General features: G+C 38.2%; 1 protein-coding gene across 2 annotated transcripts; it reads right to left on the bottom strand.

Moving 5' to 3' along the window:
- Positions 1-2,060: 2,060 nt before the first annotated feature.
- On the bottom strand, positions 2,061-24,262 carry LOC140748747 (uncharacterized). 2 transcript variants are annotated; one of them, XM_073081610.1, is made up of 10 exons: positions 24,111-24,262; positions 11,127-11,937; positions 10,471-10,560; positions 9,909-10,055; positions 7,193-7,317; positions 6,076-6,208; positions 5,049-5,185; positions 3,631-3,759; positions 2,767-2,853; positions 2,061-2,189 (listed from the first exon to the last, which is right to left on the bottom strand). In XM_073081610.1, the coding sequence occupies exons 1-10, from the start codon at positions 24,113-24,115 to the stop codon at positions 2,069-2,071; spliced, it is 1,785 nt and encodes a 594-aa protein (XP_072937711.1). In that variant the 5' UTR covers positions 24,116-24,262; the 3' UTR covers positions 2,061-2,068. The 2 variants fall into 2 exon arrangements, with proteins under 2 accessions (XP_072937711.1, XP_072937712.1); XM_073081611.1 differs by having other exon boundaries at positions 11,127-11,934.
- Positions 24,263-25,113: the final 851 nt, after the last annotated feature.

The following is a 25,113-nucleotide window of genomic DNA, read 5'->3' as shown; positions in this document are numbered from 1 at the left end:
ATCCCTAGTTCCTGTGGGATTTCCAGGATAAAAACTATCCTATTCTCAGGTTTTAGATTATCTGTGTACAAAATTTCATTAGAATCGGTTCAGTGGTCTAGGCGTGAAGAAGAGACTACCAGACAGACAGACAGACACAGTTACTTTCGGATTTATAATATTAGTAAGGATAATAATAATGTGAAATTTGTTTTAATGTTAACTAACAAGAGAACGAGTATTGAAAAAATAAAAATAATTTTTATATCACGGCGTGCGTAAATGGACGTTTTACGCACGCTTCGCGTGCGTAAAACGTCCATTTCCGACCCCGTAATATAAAATTTTATACAACACGCGGACGAAAAATGTTTTCCTCGTATTGTAATGTACTATACTTTTGAAAGATCGCACATGAAATTTGTCGGACCATATTAATGTATGCACCGAGATTTAAGTTCTTAAATAATAAATGGCTCATAATTCCATACTAATGACCCGCCCTCTTCGTCGCATACTTATTTTTTAAGAAAAAACATAATGTTTTAGTACAATAAATCTTTTATTTTTTACTCATAAATATATTTATTTACCTTTTAAATTTGTAGTCTCTATTCATTATTTCAGATTTAAAGTTTACCCTCTATAAAAAAAAAGAAAATAACAAGCCTAAATAATTTTCACGTCCCTAATATTAAAAGAAAGTACATAAAAACCATCTCTACACTCACAGCCCCACACTAGGATTTAATATTTCGTGGGTGCTATGGACACACACAAAGACAATTACCCAAACACCCAGAAACAGAAATCTAAATTCATCATTTAGCTTTATACCTGGCCGGGGATGGAACCTGGTACTCAACGAGGTAAACCGGTATGATCACCACTCTACCACGCGGATATAAATAATTATAACTATTAATACCTAAAAAATATATTTAAACTAAAAATAGTGGAAAAAAGATATTTACAAAGAAACCAACGCCATCTACCGTCAATACAATTACTTAATACGAAAAGAAAATACACATTTTGAACACATGAAACATTTAAAGCCAAAAATTTTGTAACGTCTCGTTCAAATAAATTTAAAACGTGAACTAAAATACTTTAAAACATACTAAATTCTTAATATTATTGATATATTACTGACCTCTATATAAGATAAAGTTATAGTGGGGCAAATTTGTCTGTGTGACGGTTTTCGAAAAAAAAAATTTTTTGTTATTTACATGAGAAAAACAAAATGGAAAAATGTGTAAAAAAAAAATTGATAAAAACCATCCTTAACATTTTCCCACTTGTTAGGCAGTTTTACCAACCTAGCAACATTATCGCCAGTGGCGCCCCCCCCCCCCCTACACACACAGACAACTTCGCCGTACAACAATTAGTTTCAGCGCCTACTCACTACCAACTTGAAAACACCATCTATCGATTCGCAACGCACTGGCGGACTAAGGGATAGGGGGCCGATTTGGACCCCCTGGGGGGCCTCCAAACAATTGCCAAACCGAATTAAAATTAAAAAGCAGTACAGCGTTGTCAAAGGTCTCCAAGAGCAAACAATCTCTGAAACGTGTATTTATAAGCAGAATCTGTGGTTTAAGAAACTCATTAATTATTCTCATCATAATCATAATTATTCTCATCATTAATTATAAGCGGAATCTCTACGCGACATTTGTAAAAGCTCGTAAAATTAGAACTTCTTAGACAAGGGGGCCTCATTCGACCTCCCGCCCAGGACCGACGAGCTTAGTCCGCCATTGTAAGTCCGCACCAAACTTCTAGTCCGCTCCGAATATAGAAACGAGTCGCGTCGAATAGCAAATTGTAGATATCAGCGGGACTGCGACTTCCTCCCCTCCCCCCGGCACCCCCCACCACTCTCACCCACGGAGACATAGCTGCGTTAGTGTGCCCTTACGTTGGTACGGAGTATACGCTTGTAGTTGTGTTCCACATTGGCTCTCTGACACCTGCGCGCAACATCAGAGCGGACTAGAAGTTTGGAGCGGACACTTTACATTTACCAGCGAAACCTTTGTACTATTGGTTCTAGCGCCATCTAGCGAAGACTGTCCTACCGCCGCCTGGCATCATATTCCTTCACCAAATCCGGGATCGCGTTGGGTTCCACAGGAACCTTCGACAGTAACTCGTCCAAGCTGCGCACATAACTTAATTTGCGGAAGAATTTTGAGCTGTAATGAATAATGTTAACATTTGTTAAGCAAATCTATCCAATATAGATTGATTATTGACCGTAAGTGAGTCACGTGACCACAAGAGATTAACATACTGAGGTGTGTTGTGTTTTCAGGGTCTATTTTATTCGTTCATCAATAATAATATAGCAAACGTGCAGGCAGTCCACCTGATGTTAAGTACTTCAGCCATCTGTAATCAACCCCAGATAAGATCAGAGTCCTAATCGAGTTCGGCCACAGATGCACCGCTACCCCTGAGGACTAAGCTGGAGCGCCTCGGAAAAGTCTATCTCCCTTACCACACCCTTCAAAACGGAACACAGCAGCGTCTAACACTGCTGTTATAACAGAAATAGGTGTGGTGGCGGTGGTGCCGGAGTCGAACTAAAAAGGGTTCAATTATAAAAAAGTCAGGCCGGGGATCGAACCGGAAAACCACTACACGTCTAACCGGCATGTCACCAAGTTTGTACGTGATCGGTGATCACAATAGACTGACGTTGTAAAATGTGTAGTATTTTTGGAGTCTATCTTATTCGTTCGTCAACGACTCTATAGAAATTTTACTTACCTCACAAAAGGTTTAGTGATGACCACGAAAGACTTCAACCAAAACGTTGGATGTACTAAATATAGATGTTTCAAGCTTTTCCTTAACCTGAAATAAATAAAAAAATATTTATTGAAGTAAAACTTCTTGGTAGGAAGATATAGTCAACGCCAAACTGCTAGTCCGCTCTGAAGTTGTTGCGAGCTGGGGTAGTCATACAATTTGCTATGGCGACGCGATTCATTTCTATATTCAGGGCGGACTTGCAGTTTGACGCGGACTATATAAACAGGTAAACAAGTTCGACCCAAGGGTTGTGACGGGAACAAATAGTAAACTTAACGTTTGCATATTCTATAGGCCTCATACTTTCGATTGGTATGTAATTTGTCTATTAAACAAACCAGTGAAAAAAAATCATATTGTGGACAAACATTTTCTAATCCATCCATTTGTTGTTTTTTTGACATATTTAATCCTTACTAATATTATAAATCCGAAAGTAACTCTATCTGTCTGTCTGGTTGTCCCTTCTTCACACCCAAACCACTGAATCGATTTTAATTACATTTTGTACAAAGATAGTCGAAAGACCCGAGAAAGGACACAGGATAGTTTTTATCCCGGAAATACCACGGGAACTAGGGATGGCGATCTAAGATCGATTAATCGGAGAATCGATTTCAGTTTTATGTATGTTAGTATGTTATATTATTTTCTTTTAAACGCGGGCGAAGCCGCGGGCAAAAACTAGTTTAATATAACAACATTTTATCCTATCCAGCTCGGTGCAGATCATCCTATACTGGACTCTTAGACTAATAGTACCGCAAGTTTTGCCACCTCCTCCCCTCCCGGTATCGGTGGCCACCCATTTACACTCACCTGCGCTGCACCAGCTTGTAGCACTCGTGGAGCCAGGCCACCGAGGGCGGAGTCCTGCGTCGGGCCGCATGGAGGTACACTAGGACGTATTCATCTGTCACCAGGCGCTCCAACGTCCATATTACGTAGCTGTAACACATAATAACACTTATATTACTTAGCTGTAACACATAATAGGCAGTATTAAAATATAGATGATTTAATTAACTAAATCAACATATTGAAATTGAAAGAATTCTCCAAAATGACCCAGTTTTAATATAAACTTTAAGATTATAATAAATCTTCAATATAAGATATTTTTAAGATTCTTCATATATTTAATATAATAAAGATATTATAATACTACAGTCGGCCATCTTGTCTGAAAGCTAATCGGGGTAGATGACGTCATTTCTCTGGCGTATCACCGTATTGCTTGAACTTCTCTAACTTAGGTAGGTACATTATGGTACATTATAGGAGTTTTCAAAATTTGTCACCATGCCCATCATAATTTTGAGGGTATTACAACATTTAGAGGTACATTTTATTATCACTGCGTGTATTAAGAAATTTTAAGAATTTTGCATTACGTTTTGAGAATTTTACAATTTTTGAGTTTTTGGGAAGATTAAAAAAATATGTTAGAATTTTTATTTTAATAAACCGTTTATTTTATACATTTAGAGGGTAATTTTTGTGTACTGTGAGGGTATTTAATAACTTTTAAAAGTGTTTCAATTTGGCAAACGTATAAATGTAGCATATGGGTACTACAATAGTGGGTACTTTATATTTTTTATAGATATTTCAACAATATATGCAACTACCTCCAATTTACCTCCAAATCTCCAATTACTAAGTATTTGCGGATAACTCCTACCTTTTGCAGATACCTCACCACATTTATCGGGTACTTCAATAGCGGGTATATCAACAAAATTTGTACCTACCCCTATAGTGAGTACGTATTTGTGTGTATCTCTCAAATTTAGCGGGTACGTCAACAAAGGATACTTCACAACTTTTGTGGGTATCCCAACAAAATTTACAACTTTTTTTTTTATAATATAAGAGAAGCTGACGAGCATGCAGTCCACCTGATGGTAAGTGGCTACTGCCGCCCATGGACATCTGTAATCAACCCCAGATAGGATTAGATATTCCTATCTGAGGTCGGCCACAGACGCCCCGCTACTCCTGAGGACTAAGCTGGAACGCCTCGGAAGTCTGTCTCGCTTACCACACCCTTCAAACCGGAACACAGCAGCGCCTAACACTGGTGTTATTAGGTAGAAATAGCTGCTGTTATTAGGTAGAAATACTCGTAGATGTGGCGGTGGTGCCGCCGGAGTCGAACCACAACTACCTCCACAATTACTTATTATTATGGTTATTTCCCATCTTTTGCGGGTACTTCCATAAACCATACTCACAGGAAGAGATTATCCATAACGTATCTGTAATCCGGTCGCGCGCTATCCGGCAAGTGGCACGCGCTGAACACGATTATAGCCGCCTCACCCTTGTCGTAACCGCCGTGCGATATCGCGCGCTTGTACGGCTCTATTACCTGGCACAAATAACGAAATATTATTGAAACTAATTAGGCGACTGCTTAAATATATAGTGTACTAGTGGTGCCCGCTGTTTCGCCCGCATTTTAAAGAAATAATATGACATACATAAAACGGAAAATTTGTACCTGCATTGGAATATGACAGTGGTGCCATCTGTCGAAAATTGGTCTTACCAACTTTCAAACCCTCGTGGGCTCTTGGACAACAAGTTTGCTAAAGATCATCACTTGATCAAATGCATAGTGCATCACTTGATTCTATAACTACTTACGAATTAAAAATTAATTAAAAAAACCATTTCCCACGGACTAAATTGTGAATCTAAACCATTCTCAAGCCCCCTTGAACACACACAACAAATTTCATCAAAATCAGTCCAGTCGTTTAGGAGGAGTTCAGTGACATACACACGCACATAAGAAATATATTTATACATATAAAGATATGTATTTCTGTTATAACAGCAGTGTTAATCGCTGCTGTGTTCTGGTTTGAAGGGTGTGGTAAGGGAGACATACTTTTCCGAGGCGTTCCAGCTTAGTCCTCAGGGGTAGCGGCGCTTCTGTCCCTAACCTCAGGTAAGAATCTAATCTTATCTGGGGTTGATTACACATGACCATGGGCGGCAGTAGCCACTTACCATCAGGTGGACTGCGTGCTCGTCTGTTACTACACTATAAAAATAACTTACAACCCTCTGCCACAGATGCGTCGCTACCCTTGAGGGCTAAGATAAAACGGATATGTATGTCTCCCTTACCACACTTCAAACCAGAACACAGCAGCGCTTAACACTGCTGTTAAGAGGCAGAAATAGGTGTGACGGTGGTGCCGGAGTCGAACCACAAAGGGTTCTACCACCTTCTTATAGATGCAGTCTTACCTTCATATCACAGTTGGAGATGCCGCCACTGTGCGCCACGGAGAGCCACGACCTCTCGTCTCTGAACTCCTCGGCAGCAGAGTACTCTGGTATGGGATCGCTGCATTCGCTAGCTGTGTTCGTTGATTTCGACCTGGAATATAGGAAACGTCCGAGATTTAACTTTAAATAATAATAACAAGTAATTGAACAATCTATGAGATATTTTGTGTCTGGTGGCATCGTAACAAGTGTAGTAATAGTTAATTGTATCAGGCGTTACTTTGCGGAAATCCATGCTATTAAGTTAAGATTAAAACTACTTCGCAACAATCCGCTACAAATATGTATGATGGTATATATTTCAAACCATGCAGTATGTACCACCCTCCCTCCCTCAAAGGATGCGTGCAGATGCAAAAATTAAAAATATACACCACCATACATACCACCACCAACACGTGTTTCGCTCCAAAACGGAGCATCATCAGGGTAAGTTGACTCTACGACGGTTAATCGCTAAGCGATTAACTTCTTATTCTTCTTACGATTACGATTCTCATGGTTTAAAATATATACCATCATACATATTTGTAGCGGATTGTTGCGAAGTAGTTTTAATCTTAACTTACTAAGTGTAGTAATAATTAGCTAAGTGCAAGTAGACCTCGCACAGGTAGAGTTCTGTACTACCAAATTTTAATTATTTTTTACTTATATTATTTTGATGACCTGCGCGGCGGAACGGTCACCATATCGGTCTGACGCGCAGAGGGTCCCGGGTTCGATCCCCGGCGAGACAGATATCTGAATGATGAATTTCGATATCTGTTTCCCCTGATTTCTTTCTGATTGATTGGAACCCCAAAAAAGACGTTATCTACACTCCCAGTCCCACACTAGTAATCCCTGTGTCGTGGGTGGGTTTGTGGCGGGAGAGGGAGAGAGGGAGGGAGAGAGGGAGGGAGAGAGGGAGGGAGGCAGGGAGGCAGGGAGGGAGAGGAAGGGAGGGAGAGAGAGGGAGCGGGAGGGAGAGGGGGAGAGAGGGAGGGAGAGGGGGAGAGAGAGAGAGAGTATGTGTATTTTGTATGTTTATTTCTTTATGAGTTTGTGTGTTTGTGTAGTAAGAGTCCCTCACCTCTTAGTGTCCTCATCGTCGCTGTGCCGGTCATCAGGCATGGGTTCGGGCGCCGGGGGCTCCTCCTCGGACTCCATGGAGCACCCGCTGACGCTGTCCAGGCTGCAGCAGTCGTCGTCTGGTGGCTGAGGGTCAAAAGTTTTTTACCTTAGATAGGGAGGTAGGTTAGGTAGGTAGGTTCCTAGGTTTAGGGTTTCCCTTGGGTAAAAAGGGTAAAATCCCTAAAGAGTCAAATACCCTTTTTACTTACGGTCCAGAACCCTAAGAAGCGTTATTCGATTATCGTTACTATATTTATTTATTTAGCGTTATATTATCTAGCTACTTTAGACCACACCATCAAATTGTCGTTTGTTTTATTCGCTTGCTTATTAGTGGTTCGTACCCAAATGGTAAAAAACGGAACCCTATTATTAAGACTTTGCTGTCTGTCCGTCTGTCACAGGACTCTTATCTCTGGAACCGTAATAGATAGACACTTGAATTTTTACAAAGGATGCTTAACGGTGGCCGCTATAACAACAAATACTGAAAATAAAATTAAGTTGAACATTAACGGGGTCTCCATACAACAAATTGGTATTTTTCGGCTTTTTTTCGATCTAATAGTTTAACCGTATTAGGGAGACCGTTGAAATTTGTGCAATCCTTTTATTATACGTTTTTTACGTATCATTAATCATCACCGCAACTCCATATATGATGATAGATAGGTACATTGTCCGACGATAAATATACAATAAGTTTAGAAGGTGGTAGAACCCTTTGTGGTTCGACTCCGGCGGCACCACCGCCACACCTATTTCTACCTAATAACAGCAGTGTTAGGCGCTGCTGTGTTCCGGTTTGAAGGGTGTGGTAAGGGAGACAGACTTTTCCGAGGCGTTCCAGCTTAGTCCTCAGGGGTAGCGGCGCATCTGTGGCCGACCTCAGGTAGGAATATCTAATCCTATCTGGGGTTGATTACAGATGTCCATGGGCGGCAGTAGCCACTTACCATCAGGTGGACTGCATGCTCGTCTGCTACTCTTATATTATATAAAAAAAAAAAAAATAGTTACATACGGCATAATTATCGGTAGTTCTTTGGGCTTGACTAGATGCCGTTGTCATATAACTAAGTATTGTTGAACATAATTAAATGAATGAAAATAATAAACATTTGAAGCCTCCATGTGCAAGTTCGACTCGTACTTGGCGAATTATTATATAACGTTTGTTTAAAACTTTTTGATGTGAAACATCTATAGTAACCGCACGTAAAACCGATTTCTGGCGTGGCGACGCATGCCACGTCGCCACGCTATACGATGGTATATATATACAGTCTATGTGCAGTAGTGTGTACGGTGTGGGGACGCGTCGCCATGCGCAAAAATCGTAATATTTTATTTTATCATTATAACATATTTAGTTCCTATCACAATATGTTCTTTTCTGCATATTACTTTTACAAAATAATGTCGATGTTTCACATCTGCCAGGCGTCCCGTGACGGCTCACATTGTTTTTTTTATTATGAGTTTTAAGTTCAAAAATCTGTGTATGTATATCCATACTGTGTATTGCCTTTAAGTCCACATGTTTACCACATCAACTACAAAACAAACGCACGGAAAGTTCCCCGCTACCTGTTTTTGCAATGTTGAATAACACGATTTCATAACAATAATTGTCGGTTGCAACTCGTATGCTCTAATGTCATACAACCTGTTTCATTGGGTTCAAATTGAAAGTTTATTTCACTAGGATTCGGGGATTCAATTCGAAATATTCTATTCAAAATATATTCTTGACGTATTAGAAATTATAAGGAAACTAGCTGACCCGGCAAACGTTATGTTGCCATATTAATAAAAAAAATGTTAAGGATGAACAACCCTTATCGTTTACGGGTTTGAAAAATAGATGGAATATTTGAACCTGCGATGGCAGCGAAGTCTGTCGAATCCAATGTGAAACATTCCAAAATCAACAACTACTTACGAATTAAAAATTAATTAAAAAACCCTTTTCTCACAGACTAAATTGTGAATCTAAACCATTCTCAAGTCCCCTTGAACACACACAACAAATTTCATCAAAATCAGTCCAGTCGTTTAGGAGGAGTTCAGTGACATACACACGCACATAAGAAATATATGTATAAAGATTAAGAGATGATGAACATTTTCAACAATCTATCTTTAAATATATATAACTCAAAGGTGACTGACTGACATAGTGATCTATCAACGCACAGCCCAAACCACTGGACGGATCGGGCTGAAATGTGGCATGCAGGTAGATGTTATGACGTAGGCATCCGCTAAGAAAGGATTTTGATCAATTCTACCCCCAAGGGGATAAAATAGGGGATGAAAATATTACTTCGTATCGCGAGCGAAGCCGCGGGCAAAGGCTCGTTAAGTATATAATGTGAAAAATAGATCACGAAAATATTTAAAAAAAAACTCTTTCTACCCTCACAGTGCCACACTAGGACTCAATGCATCGTGGGCGCTATGGACACACATAGAGACAAATACACAAACACCCAGACCCAGAAACAGAAACCTAAATTCATCATTTAGATATCTGTCTGGCCGGGGTTCGAACCCTGGACCCTCTGCGCTTCAAACCGGCGTGATGACCGCTTCACCACGCGGGTCGCTTGAAAATTTTTTTCGAAAAATTTTTGGGGAATTTTGGGAAAAAATTTTGGTCACAAACTCACCAGTTGAACTTTCCGTCGTTGCGGCGCAGGGCTCCTCTGTACGGTGGGGCGAAGCGCCACGGACCCCGTGTAGGGGTCCAGGAGCGCCTGGTACGCCGACTTGTCTTCCTGGGTTGACGAGGACACCACGTCTGGAGAGTCCAGGTCCTGTTGGAAGTAGATGAAGGTAGAACCTTCTGTTTCACTGCAGTGGCACTAACGCCACACCTATTTCTGTTATAACACCAGTGTTAATCGCTGCTGTGTTCTGGTTTGAAGGGTGTGGTAAGGGAGACAGACTTTTCCGAGGCGTTCCAGCTTAGTCCTCAGGGGTAGCGGCGCATCCGTGGCCGACCTCAGGTAGGAATATCTAATCCTATCTGGGGTTGATTACAAATGTCCATGGGCGGCAGTAGCCACTTACCATCAGGTGGACTGCATGCTCGTCTGCTACTCCTGTATTATTAAAAAAAAATGATATTGCAACACCTAAATTTTTTGTTAGGCTGGGTCCGTGAAAACTTAACACACACATACCTTAGCACATACTACCAAGTGACTTAAATAAACAGACACAACTTACGTTTTGTGAAGCAATATTGGTGGACATCTCGATCGGTAGCTCGAAGTTTGGCACTGGTCGTATTAGTGGTGAATCGCACCACTCTGAGGCCTGAGGACATCGACAAATCGTCAAAAAATCTATCGAAATCTACGGATGACATCCTACAGTACGAAAACCTTTTTAATTTTCATAATAATAATAGCTAATATTTTTATATTGATAATAAACACCTATTTCTGCCTAATAACAGCAGTGGTTAGCGCAGCTATGTTCTGGTTTGAAGGGTGTGGTGAGAGAGACATACTATTCCGCGGCGTTCCAGCTTAATCCCAGGGAGTAGCGGCACATCTTCTACACTCACAGCCCCACACTAGGATTCTGTGCCGTGGGTGCCACGGACGCACACAAAGACGAATACCAGACCACACCCAGACCCAGAAATCGAAATTAATTATTTAAATGTCTGTTTTGCCGGGGATCAAACCCAGGACCGCCTGCTCGTCAGACCGGTGTAGCAGCCGCAGAAGGTCTTTCTTTAAAAAAAAACGTCTCAAAGGTGCGCAAAATCGACTTATTTGCACTTGGTCGACTTTGCGCGCCTTTGAGGAGGCCCGTAGCCAGCTGTGAGACAGTAATGGTTAGACATCCAAGCCAAGACCAAGGGATCCACTTACCCCAGAATGAAAAGCATCCTCGCTTCCATCGAATCCAACCTTTGGAGTGCTCTGATTGGACAGCTTCTTGTTCCTCTCCTCAACGTACTTGATGATGGCGCTGTCATCACCATTCGCTCTCATCACCTGCTTCAATGGCGTCGACACCTTCTTCGCTTCCGTGAACCTCGGCACGATCTTCCTCCGTTCCCTCTGCTCGATCCTCGCGACATCCGGAGTGTATGTGTTCAAAGAATCATTTAGCAGCTGACTATCAGCTGTCACGAAGTTCTCCGAAAAGTACAAGTTGTTTTTCGATGTGTTACGCTGAGGAGAGTACAGTTCATAGCCGTTTGTGTGAGCATTTCTCTCGTCTTCGATGCTGGAGAGAGATAGATCCTTATCGTCTTCTACCTTTGATTTCTTTGGGATTACGTCTGGGTAATTCTCATCAGGGCTGCCTAAACCCATCAAGGGATGGTTGGTTGTTAGTGTTAAGGTTGAACTTAGTCTTGGAGGGCTGATTCCAAGATTTCTAGGTCGGTTATCGATTGGCGAATTTATATTTAACGTCGACATTTTGGATATTAGACTATCGTTCAACTCAGACTTAAGTTTAGTCACTCTTGGGTCAATTCTATCAGGTTCTGAGAGCCTGAGGACTCCGTCTGGGTTTTGGAGTCTGAGGACATCCTCGCCTTCGAAGTCTGATGATAACACCGAGTTGGGCGTGTCCTGTGAGCGGAACGACTCTGACCCAGTGTCCATCTTCTCATCTGAGGACTGTGAACTGTGCAGGTCGTCTTCGCTCAACCTTGGAGTGTGGAAGCTACTGGAAAGATATGGCCATGTAAGACATATATAAAATACAATAATTATAAGGTGTTTTCACATAAGATCGATATCATAGAATTTTCTAGTAAATTGAATGTACATTATAATTTTCTTTTATGTTATTTTTTCTGTTATTTCATTTGTGTTGCTACTATCCGAATAAAATGTTTCCTTCTTTCTTTCTGTCTAAATATTGTAATTTTTGCAGAAAAAAGTATTTTTGGGTATGAACCGTTTGGATGTCGTGTCGTATAATTTTCTGATATTTTGTATTGTTTTTTAATTTCTTAGTAAATATATCAGTGTAAGCCTAGTGATTGCACCCGATCGAGGCTTCGGCCTCTCGATCGAGGGGTCCGAGGTTCAAATTTCAGGCACGCACCTCTGATTTTTCAATGTGCGTACTAGAAAGAAATTAAATATTACTTGCTTCAAAGGTGAAGGCAAACATCGTTAGGAAAGCTGAATATCTGAGAGATTAAAAAAAGTCTCAATAGTAGTCAACCAATACGCACTTGTCTAGCGGAGAGGCCTAATCCTTCTCATTCTGAGAGGAGACCAGAGCCCAGCAGTGGACATTTATGAGCAACGACGAAACAATAAAACTTCTGACGTGTGTACATTGTACGCTTTTTTCAATTTTTAACTCTCCGCGTTTCTATGTAGACTACAACCAGAAACAGAGTAACTAATTCTAACATAACTTTCACAAATGATTAATAATTTCACAGCTAATGAGAAAGACTAATATTTAACGCCAAAAATATCTTAAAATTAAATAAAAATTAACACAGAACCCAAAAAACTTCCTCACTTTACTCAAACATAGAAAACTTGAAAGAAACACATTAAAATTAGCATTTCTTCAAAATACTACACACAACAATGCAAACTTTTTCTTATATCGTGGGAATATATTTATAACAAAACTTCATATAAACATTCTCTTCTAGACATAAAAATGAATGTTTGTCAGTATCTGGAGGCACGGCAGTGCCTCCGCCAAGTCGAGCCAAAGCCAAAAATAGCGGCACGGCCGTAGCATTCTTTTCTCGAAGCAATTCGGCCCATTTTTGACCCCCTGTAACTTCGTTGTATATGAAGCTAGAAGCCTGAATTTTCAGAAGCCAAGCAAGCATTGTATAGACACGGTGTATTACCAATTTCATTTAATTTGAACCAGTAGTTTAAGAATTACAAGTAGTCAAAGTTCGTAATTTTGTCACTCACTGACTGACCGATCATCAAAATGTTAAGGCACTTCTAGCAGACATAGAAGGTTAAGATTGAGAATACAATTAGTGTTTAGTATATAACTCACGGAAAAACTATAATATTTTGCAATTTCTGTCCGGTTATCTAGATACACCAACTACATAAAATAACTTTGTATCCTATATAAGTATATAGGATTACAAAGTTATATTTGCAGTTAATGAATCTGTGTTCCTGTCCGCGAAATGTACGAGTAGTAGGGGAGCCCATGATGCTAAATGGGTAGAAACTCGAGCGTCGTTTGGACCTATACGATTGTATAGATTACACTTTAGTGAGTGAAGAAAAGTTTGTATGATATTTTTCGATTCACGGTGGGAATAGCTTCTAGAGGATTCGAAAGATGTAAAAAAATGAGTCAGACGGACATACTCAAGGCGCAGCAGAAATATGTTTATCTGCTGGTTTGCAGCCATACGAGAGGTAAAAATGGAGAAAAAAAATTACACCAGTGCATTAGATTTTCAAAAGGGGATATTAAGTTACCCCAGATGAGTCGCCCATTCGAAAGACTGACGATTCGATTCGAAAGACTATCAGTGACTCTTCTAAAAAGCAAAAAAAAAATCGATATCTTGACACACTCGAGGGCGTAAGATTATTATACAGGAAATTCCAGCTGATGTTTTACTTCTCATAACCCTTCATCTGACGATTTAGTGGAGGGGTCTTTTTATACCGACGATTTGAAAAAAAAAATGTATTTTCCATAAAATTTGCCTTTTCCTTTAGCTTGTTATACACCAGTACTTTCCAGGGATTCATGCTAATAAGTGACGTTATCAGATAGTGTATGTACATATTCTCTTTTTAAATGACTGATTTTTCACTACATCAACGTGTGGTATGATTATGATGTTACCCGTTTTCTAGCATTATTTCCTTTATATTAAAAAAATACCGCGCTCAAGTATGTCCAGGTAACGATTTTTTTGCAACCTTATTACTCCCTAACGCCATCCTCAAATCGTCAGATTGTTATAAATTTATTGTTTTCAGCATGTAATTAAAACCTGCCCTCCGTCAAATTACTTGGGGCCCCCATTCCATGGAGGCCCACAGTAAAATACCTAGGAGTTACCCTTGACCCGGGCCTCACCTTTAGACCCCACGTCTCTAAGGTCACCCATACCGCCCGCTCTTACATGAGCCGCCTCAACGCCATGATTGGCAGACACAGCAAGTTGTCAGCCAGGAATAAGCGAACGCTGTATAAGGTTTGCATTCGACCGGTGTTAACATACGCCTCTCCAGTCTTCGCTCACGCGAATCCCACCATCCTAGACAAACTCCAGGTCATACAAAATCTCTTTTGTCGTCGGGCACTTAATGCCCCCTGGTATGTCAGAAACGCTGACCTCCACCGCGACCTGGAGCTCGCTCCAATACAACAAGTCCTCAGACAATTCTCTGAAGCGTTCTTCGACCGCTCAGAAAACCATTCCAACCCCTTAATCAAGGGTGCAGCGGACTATGCTGCCCCTCTTCCTACCCGTTACAATTGCCGTCGGCCAAGAAATATCTTGACCGACGCTCCTAACAAACTCTCCACCGATGTGGAGAATCTTCTGGCCGCCCACAGGGGCGTACAACTCTCCATAGAGAATCGTCTTCCCGACGATTCTAATCTTATTCATGATACGTTGACACCTTCAGTGTCATCTATCCAGCGGTAGCTCTCTAGGGAGCGCCGCTAGCGCCTCTCGATCCGCAACGAGAGGTCGCTATCCGATGTCGGCTGTACGGTCCCCTTGGACGAATGCTTTAAAGGAGTTTTTAGTGGGATGGTCCTCCCTTCAGGAGGACCTTTCATTCAGCCCCACACGACGCAGGCACCGGCCGTCGCGGCCTGTAAGTGCTTGGACGCATTTTTTGCTCCTCCCTCTCCGTAGAGGGTCAGCCCTTTTTCCACCTACATCTGGGCGCCAAAAAAAAAAAAAAAACATGTAATTAAGCTACTATAGATTTCACGATAATTTTCCCCGTGCGAACCCCCCAAATGCATGGTTTAAGATACTCTATATGATGTAAGGTATCTCCCATATCTTAATCTGCCGCGTTCGAGTCACTCTCGAAATCCCCTCTTGGGCTCCCCTACTATTATTGGCGACGTCAATTGTTTTTATTCTCGAGACAAAAGAAGTTTTCAATTCCAACTTCAATTTAACTTCAATACAAATAATGAGTGAAGTGCGAATCGAACTCGTACACTGAGGGTTCCGTACCAAAAAAACATGTGTTTTTTTATATTTACTAATTGATATTATAGCAGCCATAGAATGCATTGTGAAAATGTCAACTGTAACATCTATTGCGGTTCAATAGATAAAGTGAAAAACGCCAAAAAATAGCAGGTCCTTATATGTTTGTCCCTGTAGTTCCTGGACTAAAATAGGGCTACGATATCCCCTGCCTGTCGTAAGAGGCGACTAAAAGGGGGCTTCCGGAGTTGGGCGTGGCAAGAGTGGGAGCTCGAACCGTCCTATAAGTGTCCCCGGGAAGGACGGCGGTATGTGTGGTTGCATACCGTTGTGAACACCGGATAGTTAGGGAGGAGCGAAACTGCTCCCCCAGGGCAGAGCTCGATCGGGGCATCGCGCTTGGAGGACTTCGGTTGCGTTTCGTCGGAGATCCCGGAGTTCTCCAACAAACATTGAGGACGGCCACCGGGGGGTTTTAGTGCGGTAAAAGTCCCACATAACCCCGCGTCACTTTCAGGTCATCGGGTACCTTTTGAAGATTTCCTCCTCATAAAGAAAAAAAAAACTATCCTTTATTTGAAAGTTTATCTTTTTATTTTTAGTACTTGTTGTTAAAGTGGCCATCATTATACATATTCCGTAAAAAAATTAAGTTTCTATCTATTAAGGTTCCAGAAATAGTCTAAAAAAAAAAATAGCTCTATGTCAGACAGACAAACGGACAGCTTAGTAATAGGTTCCGCTTTTACCCTTTAGGTACGGAACCCTAAAAAGTAATATAATATCAAAAACATTCCGAATTTTTGACAAATGTCATGAGAATAAAACTATATGTTGCGGCTAATGTGCCTAATCAGTTAAAACGCAGATTAGCTTGCCCATTACCTAAAGTACAAAACGAAGATTGTATCAATTTTCACCCCTTGACGTCGTTTCGTGCATGCCATGATGCGTAGTCGTGTCATGAATTTACGACAAACATTGCATATTTTCAAGAAACAATATCGCTTTGCGGCATGATGTCGCTATCATGTATACGTCGTTATGTCGTAAAAAGGCATATGTTTTAGCCCTAAGAACAAGTCTGAAAAGATGTTTCGAATTTTACTACATAGTTAATCTGTATATTATTATCTTCTAGCTAATCTTGAGACTAACTAGTTAATGTGTATGCTAACGTATTCTGCAATCTAACGGTAACATACACAAAATACAATAACTGTCGTGAGGTAAAGCAACTGTCACAGTATTATAAAATAATAATAAGTTTGTTTCCAAGGAAACAAATATTTAGGCAAATTTCGCCCTTGTTGCGCTTAAATAAATGTCTGTATGAAAATAAGCATACATAATTATAAACTTTACAAAGTTCACAATGTAAAGTCCTTAATAACTTTTAAACGGATTACCCTAATTACACAATTCTTTGCCCTATCCGTTTTAGACCTAAACCTACCAAATGGCATTAAAGACAAACCAATATCTACACAAACAAAAAATCATGTTTTCAACTTACGTAATATTTGAAAAAAATACACCCTCTATATTATTCCACTACCTCATCGTGTTGCTTATAAGGATAAAATTCTTGAAACTTTTACTAATGAATCAGTTATCTATTTTTATTAAAAAAATAAATCCTCGGCGGGAACTTAGTTGCCAACCTATTACTTTCTCATACTAAGCCGTAAGTCATGGCCATAACATCGAAGAATTAGTTGATTAACCAACAAATTCTTCAATTTTATGACTTATGTATAGTCCTAAAGAATTATACATAAGTCATATGTTACGTATAATCCTTAAGGATTAGTATACCAAGGTATGAAAATATATGTATTTTCTTCAAAATTTTCCTTTTACTTTAATTTGTCACATAACATTACTTTCCAGAATTTTATCCTTATAAGCAACACTATCATATAGTGGAATAATATAGAGGGTATATTTTTTTAAAACTGAACTCGTTCGATTCCCGGCTACGGCAAAAGATTTTTTTAAAACGAATGATGCAGTTATAGTTTTTATCAAAATCGGCCTCGTAACCCCTTTCAGCACTTTTCGCTAATGCACTTTTCGATATTGTTCGGTCAAAAATATGGTCTAGCTGAATATATGTATTATTAATATACTTTACAAGTAATAATTTTAAAAATAACTACAGGTTGAATGCAGAAGACAAATACAGACTAATAATTTAAGTATGATTTCGTTATTGGTGAGTAAACTTACTGAAAAAGGATTTACTGTTAATTTCCGGAAAAACAGTTGCACTATTAGTAACTCTATGGATAATATCATCGCAACTGGCCACAACGTACATGGTATACATAAATTTAAACAATTTGTCAAATCACCGATTTGTAATTTGACAATGTCAAATAAATATTGGCATAGAAGACTAGTCCGTACTAATCCGGAATATATGCAAATTTTAAAGAATATTGTGACTCGTCTTGATGATGTGAACATTACGACGGATATGTCGACTAGTAAGAAACCATTTCCAAAACTTTGAACGGGAGCGAACGATATACTGGAGATCGTACATACAGGTTTATGTGGTCCCATGGAAGCTACTTCATTCAACGGTTCAAGGTACATGTTATTATTTATCGACGAATATACTCGAATGACACATGTTAATTTTCTCAAACATAAGAGTGAGACTTTACGAAATTTAAAAAATATAAAGTTCGCGTTGAAAAGGCAACTAGCAAGTCGAACAAGTGTATGAGATCAGGTGGTGGAACTAAGTTTTGTAATAGAGCTTACGATATTTTTTTGTCAACAAATGAAATTCTACATCAGAAGGCGATATATAGTATTTACCACCAAACAGAATGGTATGGTTGAAAGAGCTAACAGAACTATTATCGAAAAATCGAGAAGTCTATTATAAATTGCAGCGAATTTGAACAACAGCGTTAAATACTGTGATTTATATCAAAAACCGGAGTCCAATGAAGGCAGTGAAAGACTGCGTGCCACTACAAAAATGGTCTGGGAAACGAGTAGATGTTACCTATTTATGCTTATTTGGATGTGCAGCGTATACTCTTATACCAAACAGAAAAGACGAAAATTGGATGCAAAGTCAAAACCAATGATTTTTGTCGGATATTCATAAGAAGATATCGATTATTTAATACGAAGACACGTGAAATCACAATCAATCGAGTTGTTAAGTTTTTAGACGATGTTTTTCCTGAGGATAACGGGAGTAATTCCAGTTGTCAAAATATTAACTTTTTCGATTTAATTTATTGTCATGTTCGAATGAAAGTGGTGATGAATGAAAAGAGTGCATGACTGATGCGGGTGTTACAGGTGATATAGGTGTACGTTTGCCTGCGGTTACAGATACAAGTGAAGTAAGTAATGTGACTAATGCTATGACGGATGTAAGCGAGTCTGAAGTAATGTAACGTGAATCTGTTGATATAAGTAATGATAGTAATAGGCGTTATCCTGTTAGAGAGAGGAAATAAACTGAATTTTACAACTTTTTAACATTTAATTAAATTTCAGAGAGTGGTGGTAACGGCCTGAGTGTAGGCCTGATCGTAATTTGTGCTAAAATAAAATCTATGTATTTATGTAGAGTTTTGTTATAGATGGGTAATATAGATAAAGGGGGCGTATTGTAAGAACCTTTTTAATATAAATTGTAATCTATATTACTGGTTGTGTATAAAATGATATTGTTCGGTGACTCAAGATTAAAATAGAAATGAATAAAAATGTGGTCTAGCGGAAAATATGTTTTATTAATATACTCTTCAAATAATAATTCTTACAATAACTACAAATATTACCTACAAAAAAGAACGCTCATTCTCGTAAGACAGTGAGGGGGCTTTAAAAAATCTGTTGTCGACATTCAAGTAATAGAAGGTCCCGGAAAAGAAAAAAAGTAGGCATACCTACAAAAAGGAATGAGATGCCATCAAAAACACTGCTTGTAAAAAAATCCAAGCCTCGCCATTCAGCTCTTCCACCGTAAAAAGTCGTGAGATCCATGGAATCCAAGCCGGTTGGTTCATACAGACTCTACTTAAGAGACCTTCTGTCTTAAGGTATTATCTCACTATCTAACCTAACAACAACTCATGGGACCATATCAATTTTAAAAATATTTTATGTTTCAAATAAATAGATTGGACTTGGCAATCGTAGTAATGTTACTCATGTGCTGCGATATGATGCGATTAAAACACAATGTGAACTGTTTGTGGTATCACCGCTTCCAGCAGCACCACCGCTAGATCAATTTTTGCGTCTTAAGCGCTGCTATGTTCTAGTTTCAAGAGTGCGGTAAGGAAAATATACTTTTCCGAGGCGTTCCAGCTTAGTCTGCTTCCTCTATATTATAAAAAAAAACAATGTATATCACAAGTATATGTATATTAAATTAAATTAGTTCGTTTAGTACGATTGCCAAATCCAATCTATTTATTTGAAACATAAAATATTTTTAAAATTGATATGGTCCCATGAGTTGTTGTTAGGTTAGATAGTGAGATAATACCTTAAGACAGAAGGTCTCTTAAGTAGAGTCTGTATGAACCAACCGGCTTGGATTCCATGGATCTCACGACTTTTTACGGTGGAAGAGCTGAATGGCGAGGCTTGGATTTTTTTACAAGCAGTGTTTTTGATGGCATGTCCTTTATAGAATCGTTATCTTTGCATTTGATCATGTGATGATCTTTAGCAAAGTTGTTGTGCACGAGCCATGATCAATTTTCGAATGATGGCACCACTGTTATTCAAATGAAGGTAGAGTCCGTATCAAACTTCTAGTCCGCTCGGAATATAGAAACGAGTCGCGTCGCAACAGCAAATTGTAGATATTAGTGGGACGAAAACAGCACGGGCCCTCTCCGTTGCCCGCTCTCGCCCACGAGGACATGACACATTTAGTGTGCCCTTAGGCTGTTTGTCCACTGCATCGTCACCAAGCCGATACCGAGAACGATTATTTCGGGCCGATTTTAATTATGTCGTGACGGCAATAGTTTGTCCACTGCGACCGATATCGGCGGTTTATTTTGTTCCAGCTGTCACTCGTGTGACGGCAGTGTATTGACAAGTTCCAAATCTCGGTGCCGATCTAGCGGTCACGCCGATCTACTCGGAATATCGGCGGGCGGGATGACGGTGCTCGGGTGACGGACGTGCGGTGGACAAGCTGCTATAGTAAATGTATGTTCGCTACTTCGGTGCCGTCATTAATTATCGGTATCGGCTCGGTATCGGTGGTTGGTGAACAAACAGCGTTACTGTTGCTACGGAATTGTGGTATATGCTTGTAGTTGTGTTCGACTGCATTGGCTCTCTGACTACACCTGCGCGCAACAACTTCAGAGCGGACTAGAAAATTTAGCACGGACTTTACAAATGTTCAATCATATGTGTCTTATTATTTTTTAAAAACGCGGGCGAAGCGCGGACACTTCTAATTGTAAATAAAGCTGAAACCGGTTGATAAAACCAGTGATGACTACTCATCTGCCTTTTTATCATCCGTATGACTAATTACAATAAAAAGTATGTATGAGATCATATGTGCTATATTTTTATTTAATTTTTCCAAACATTATTCTTGAAAGGTCTCTATAGCGTTAAATAAGGTATAGTCCGCGCCAAACTGCTAGTCCGCTCTGATGTTGTTGCGAGCAGGTGTAGTCATACAATTTGCTATGGCGACGCGATTCATTTCTGAATATAGAGCGGACTAGCAGTTTTACGCGGACTAGATATGTGTTTTGGAGAACCCTTTGAAGGTGGTAGAACCCTTTGTGGTTCATGGTGGCACCACTACCACACCTATATCTGTTATAACAGCTGTGTTAAGCGCTGCTGTGTTCCGGTTTGGAGGGTGGTAAGGGAGACATACTTTTCCAAGGTGTCCCAACTTAGTCCTCTACTCATATATACCCACAAAGGGTTTTATTCTTTCTCCTATTTTTGCACAATTTTTTTCTGTGAAAGTCAATACAATACTATATTTATTTGGGTCCTTGTGCATTAGACTCATTAGAAAACCCAAGTTTACCTGATAGAATTAAAAAAAAATATTACAATTCTGAATACAATATTAACTTTCTTTAGCAAATAAAGTACTTATGAGATATATTATAAGAAATCAAAAGTCTTAATATACTTTAAGTAAAGATAATTTTTAAATTATGTAAATATATGCAAAGACTGCTACTGAAGTTGTAAACAAAGTAATTATATATTCAATTACCAACATATTATTATAAAGTAAATGTTAATAAAATGTGTAATTGTATATAACTCATTTTATAATATTAGAATAGCAGAAGAGCATGCAGTCCACCTGATGGTAAGTGGCTACCGCCGCTCACGGACATTTGAAATCAACCCCAGATAAGATTCCTACCTGAGGTTGGTCCAGATGCGCCCCTGAGGGTTAAGTTTGAACGCTTGGGATAAGTATGTCTCCCTTACCACATCCTTCAAACCAGAACACAGCAGCGCTTAACACTGCTGTTATAACTGAAATAGGTATGGCTGTGGTGCCGCCGGAGTCGAACCACAGAGGGTTCTACCACCTCTAATATCTATAGAGAGCACTTACCACTTACCATCAGGTGAACTGCATTATACATTACCAGATATTCACAAATAATTCTACCATCTTTATGGAGCTTTAATTACAATTAAGTACGAAAGTTTCTTAAATAATTCCTACTACTGTCAATTCTCATAATTATATTATGTTCCCAAGTTCCCATTATTTTATGAAACTTAAATAATTTCTACATTTACATAAAAAACATTTTTTGTAGGTGTGAGAAGTATTAACATTTGTATTGTATGTACCTTTGTGAGTTTAAGACAGTGTTATTCAACCTTTTGTAAGGCATGACCCCCTCAGTACATGAATATTTTGTGAACCCTACTTTCTGCTATTTTTGATATATATAAAATTAAATTATATGAACAAAATTTTGGATTTATTTTCATAATAAGGTTGTGAAAATATTATAAAATAGCTAGAACTCAATACCTTAATTCGCAAATCAGCCAACTCCACTTTTTGTCAAAATGTTTTTATTTATTTTCTTAATAAATGGAGTTGAACGAAATCAAAATAAATAAAAAAAATCCTTTTGAAAAAAGGGGAGTTGGCTGATTTGCGAATTAAGGTATCGAAATGTCATTTAAGTTATCTACACTAATATTATAAAGAGGAAAACTTTGTTTGTTTGTTTGATTGTAATGAATAGGCTCAAAAACTACTTGATCGATTTTAAAAATTCTTTCACCATTTGAAAGCTACATTATCCACGAGTAACATAGGCTATATGATTTTGAGGCGGTACAAAGTTTGCCGGGTCAGCTAGTACTTTATAAATATATATTTTTACTTTATACACATTTTTTTTGTAATTCCAAGACCCCCTAATAGGTTTTGCGAACTAGGGGGTTGCACAACTTTTTATCCCATTTTAACCCTAATTTATTTTAAATTTATTTTTAACACAATATTATCAAGGGTCATAATTGAATACTTTTTTTATACACTAAAGGAATTTAAAAAATATATTTCTCTGTAGACTTTTAAAGCAGTATTTTGTAGGTAGCGACATAGGCTTATATTATGAGTCTAATTCACAAGTTCCCAGGTTTGATTCTTGGCTGGGAAAAGTCTATGTGACATGCCATGGGGGCAGTTTGAAGATATTTGACATACATTCTGTCTCTAATTTAGATTGGAAAATCATGGTGTTAAGTTAGTCCCTACTTCTAAAGAGGCCTATGGTCAGCTGTGGTGCATATAAAGGGTGTAACCTTTTTGAAAGTCTAAATGTGATTACAATAATATTTTATATCAATACCTTAATTCGCAAATCAGCCAACTCCACTTTTTGTCAAAATGTTTTTTATTTATTATGATTTCGTTCAACGCCATTTACTATCAAAATAAATAAAAAAAAGCATTGTGACACAAAGTGGAGTTGGCCGATTTGCGACTTACGGTATCAATATGTATTGGATTATTATTGCATGACTTTTCTATAATGTAACTAATAATTTTATTATAATTAATAAATAAATACATTAAAAACAATACATTTTATGTTGTCGTATTTTATATACATACTATATATACCCTAAATATACATAAAGTAAGACTTTTGTAATTTATTATTAAATACTTCTATGTTTTACTGTAACTTATAAATAAACAAATTAAAATGATGATATATTTTTCTGCGTGTAATTTAGTTTTGTGTCCCAAATACTCAATATAAATATATATAAATAACTTCTAAACCGTCATAACTTTGTGGCTTTCGAAAATATTTTTACATTTTAATTGTTTTAGAAATTTTAATAAATATAATCCGTCATTGCAATATCGCACGCGATTCTCTAATCATTAAATAATTAGGCATGAAGACTTCCGTGACGTTTGCACATAAATATAAAGAATATATTTTTGATTCGAGGGTGGGAAAAAAATTGACCGAAATTTATATTTAACGTATTTTTAAACAGCAGAAGGGTGTTGAGATATCAAAAACCTGTTTACAATCCACAAATTGCATTCGAATGAAAAAACACACTGAAAATACTTAAAAACTACATTCGATTAAAAATCCTTGCGAGATTTATTAAGATTATCAACAAGAAAATCCATATAAAAATCACTTACGTCATCTGTAACGACTTATATCACTACGGAAAGTAATTGTTAACGAACTAAACACTGGAAAACACATAAATTTTAAATTAATATTTGAAATTAATAAAAGATTCAAGTAAGCAGATCTAAGCAATGTGTGACGGACGCCAAACTGACGCATACTGTCGCTATCGGATATCATTCGCTTTCATTTTGAATGAGCCAAAATGCCTTTAGTTATCGCTGCATTCAAAATAAGAAAATATTTTTTTTATTTAAACACTTTACTCATCTTCTCATGAAATTGCTAATAGGAATGTAGAATAGTTAATTATTACTTTTATTATCATTTTATAAAATCATAACGAAGGTAGAACAAGAATCAACGGTACCATTGCTAATCAGTAAAAGATACAAGATCTGAGAATGTAATTTAAGTACCGGAAACCAAGAAAAACAATGAAATTTTCCAGGAAAAGTGCACATAATGCACCTTTGTAAATGCGATGACAATTTCAATTAATAAACTTTTACACTTGCTAGTGGGTTTTTATCGCGGTCAGTTGTTAGTGATTTATTTTGTTTCTTACCTTCATTTAGTTGTGTACTTGTGTACTAATAATTTAATTTTCATTAAGAACAGTTTTTTAATAATTAATCCCATTCTTAGGGACAATGTAAAAATAACTATTCTACTGATAAGGCACGTCCGTGCCTAATTAATCTTAAAATAAATTATAAATACATATACGAAAATAACATAAATTATATATAAGTCTTTGTAGAATCCGCAGTGGCATTATTCATCAATTTATTTACTTCCATATAAATAATGTGTCTTTACTTTACGGGATCCTCGAAATAATATGACACTACTTATGTTCTTCATGTTTCTTAAGGGTTCTTTATAAGATTGCCTTTTTTGCTTTATGAGTTCATAGGTACAAAATTTTAGACACCGCATAGTTCAACAGTAACTGTTACTATCTTTCTTCATGAAATTTGAAATGACGAAGTTTAAAAGTTTGTTGAA

Source organism: Epargyreus clarus, unplaced genomic scaffold (genome assembly GCF_041222505.1).
Source record: "Epargyreus clarus isolate Ecla_fem2 unplaced genomic scaffold, WU_Ecla_fem_2.2 ptg000016l, whole genome shotgun sequence".
NCBI lineage: Eukaryota > Metazoa > Arthropoda > Insecta > Lepidoptera > Hesperiidae > Epargyreus > Epargyreus clarus.
This window is presented reverse-complemented; position numbering and strand designations above follow the sequence as displayed.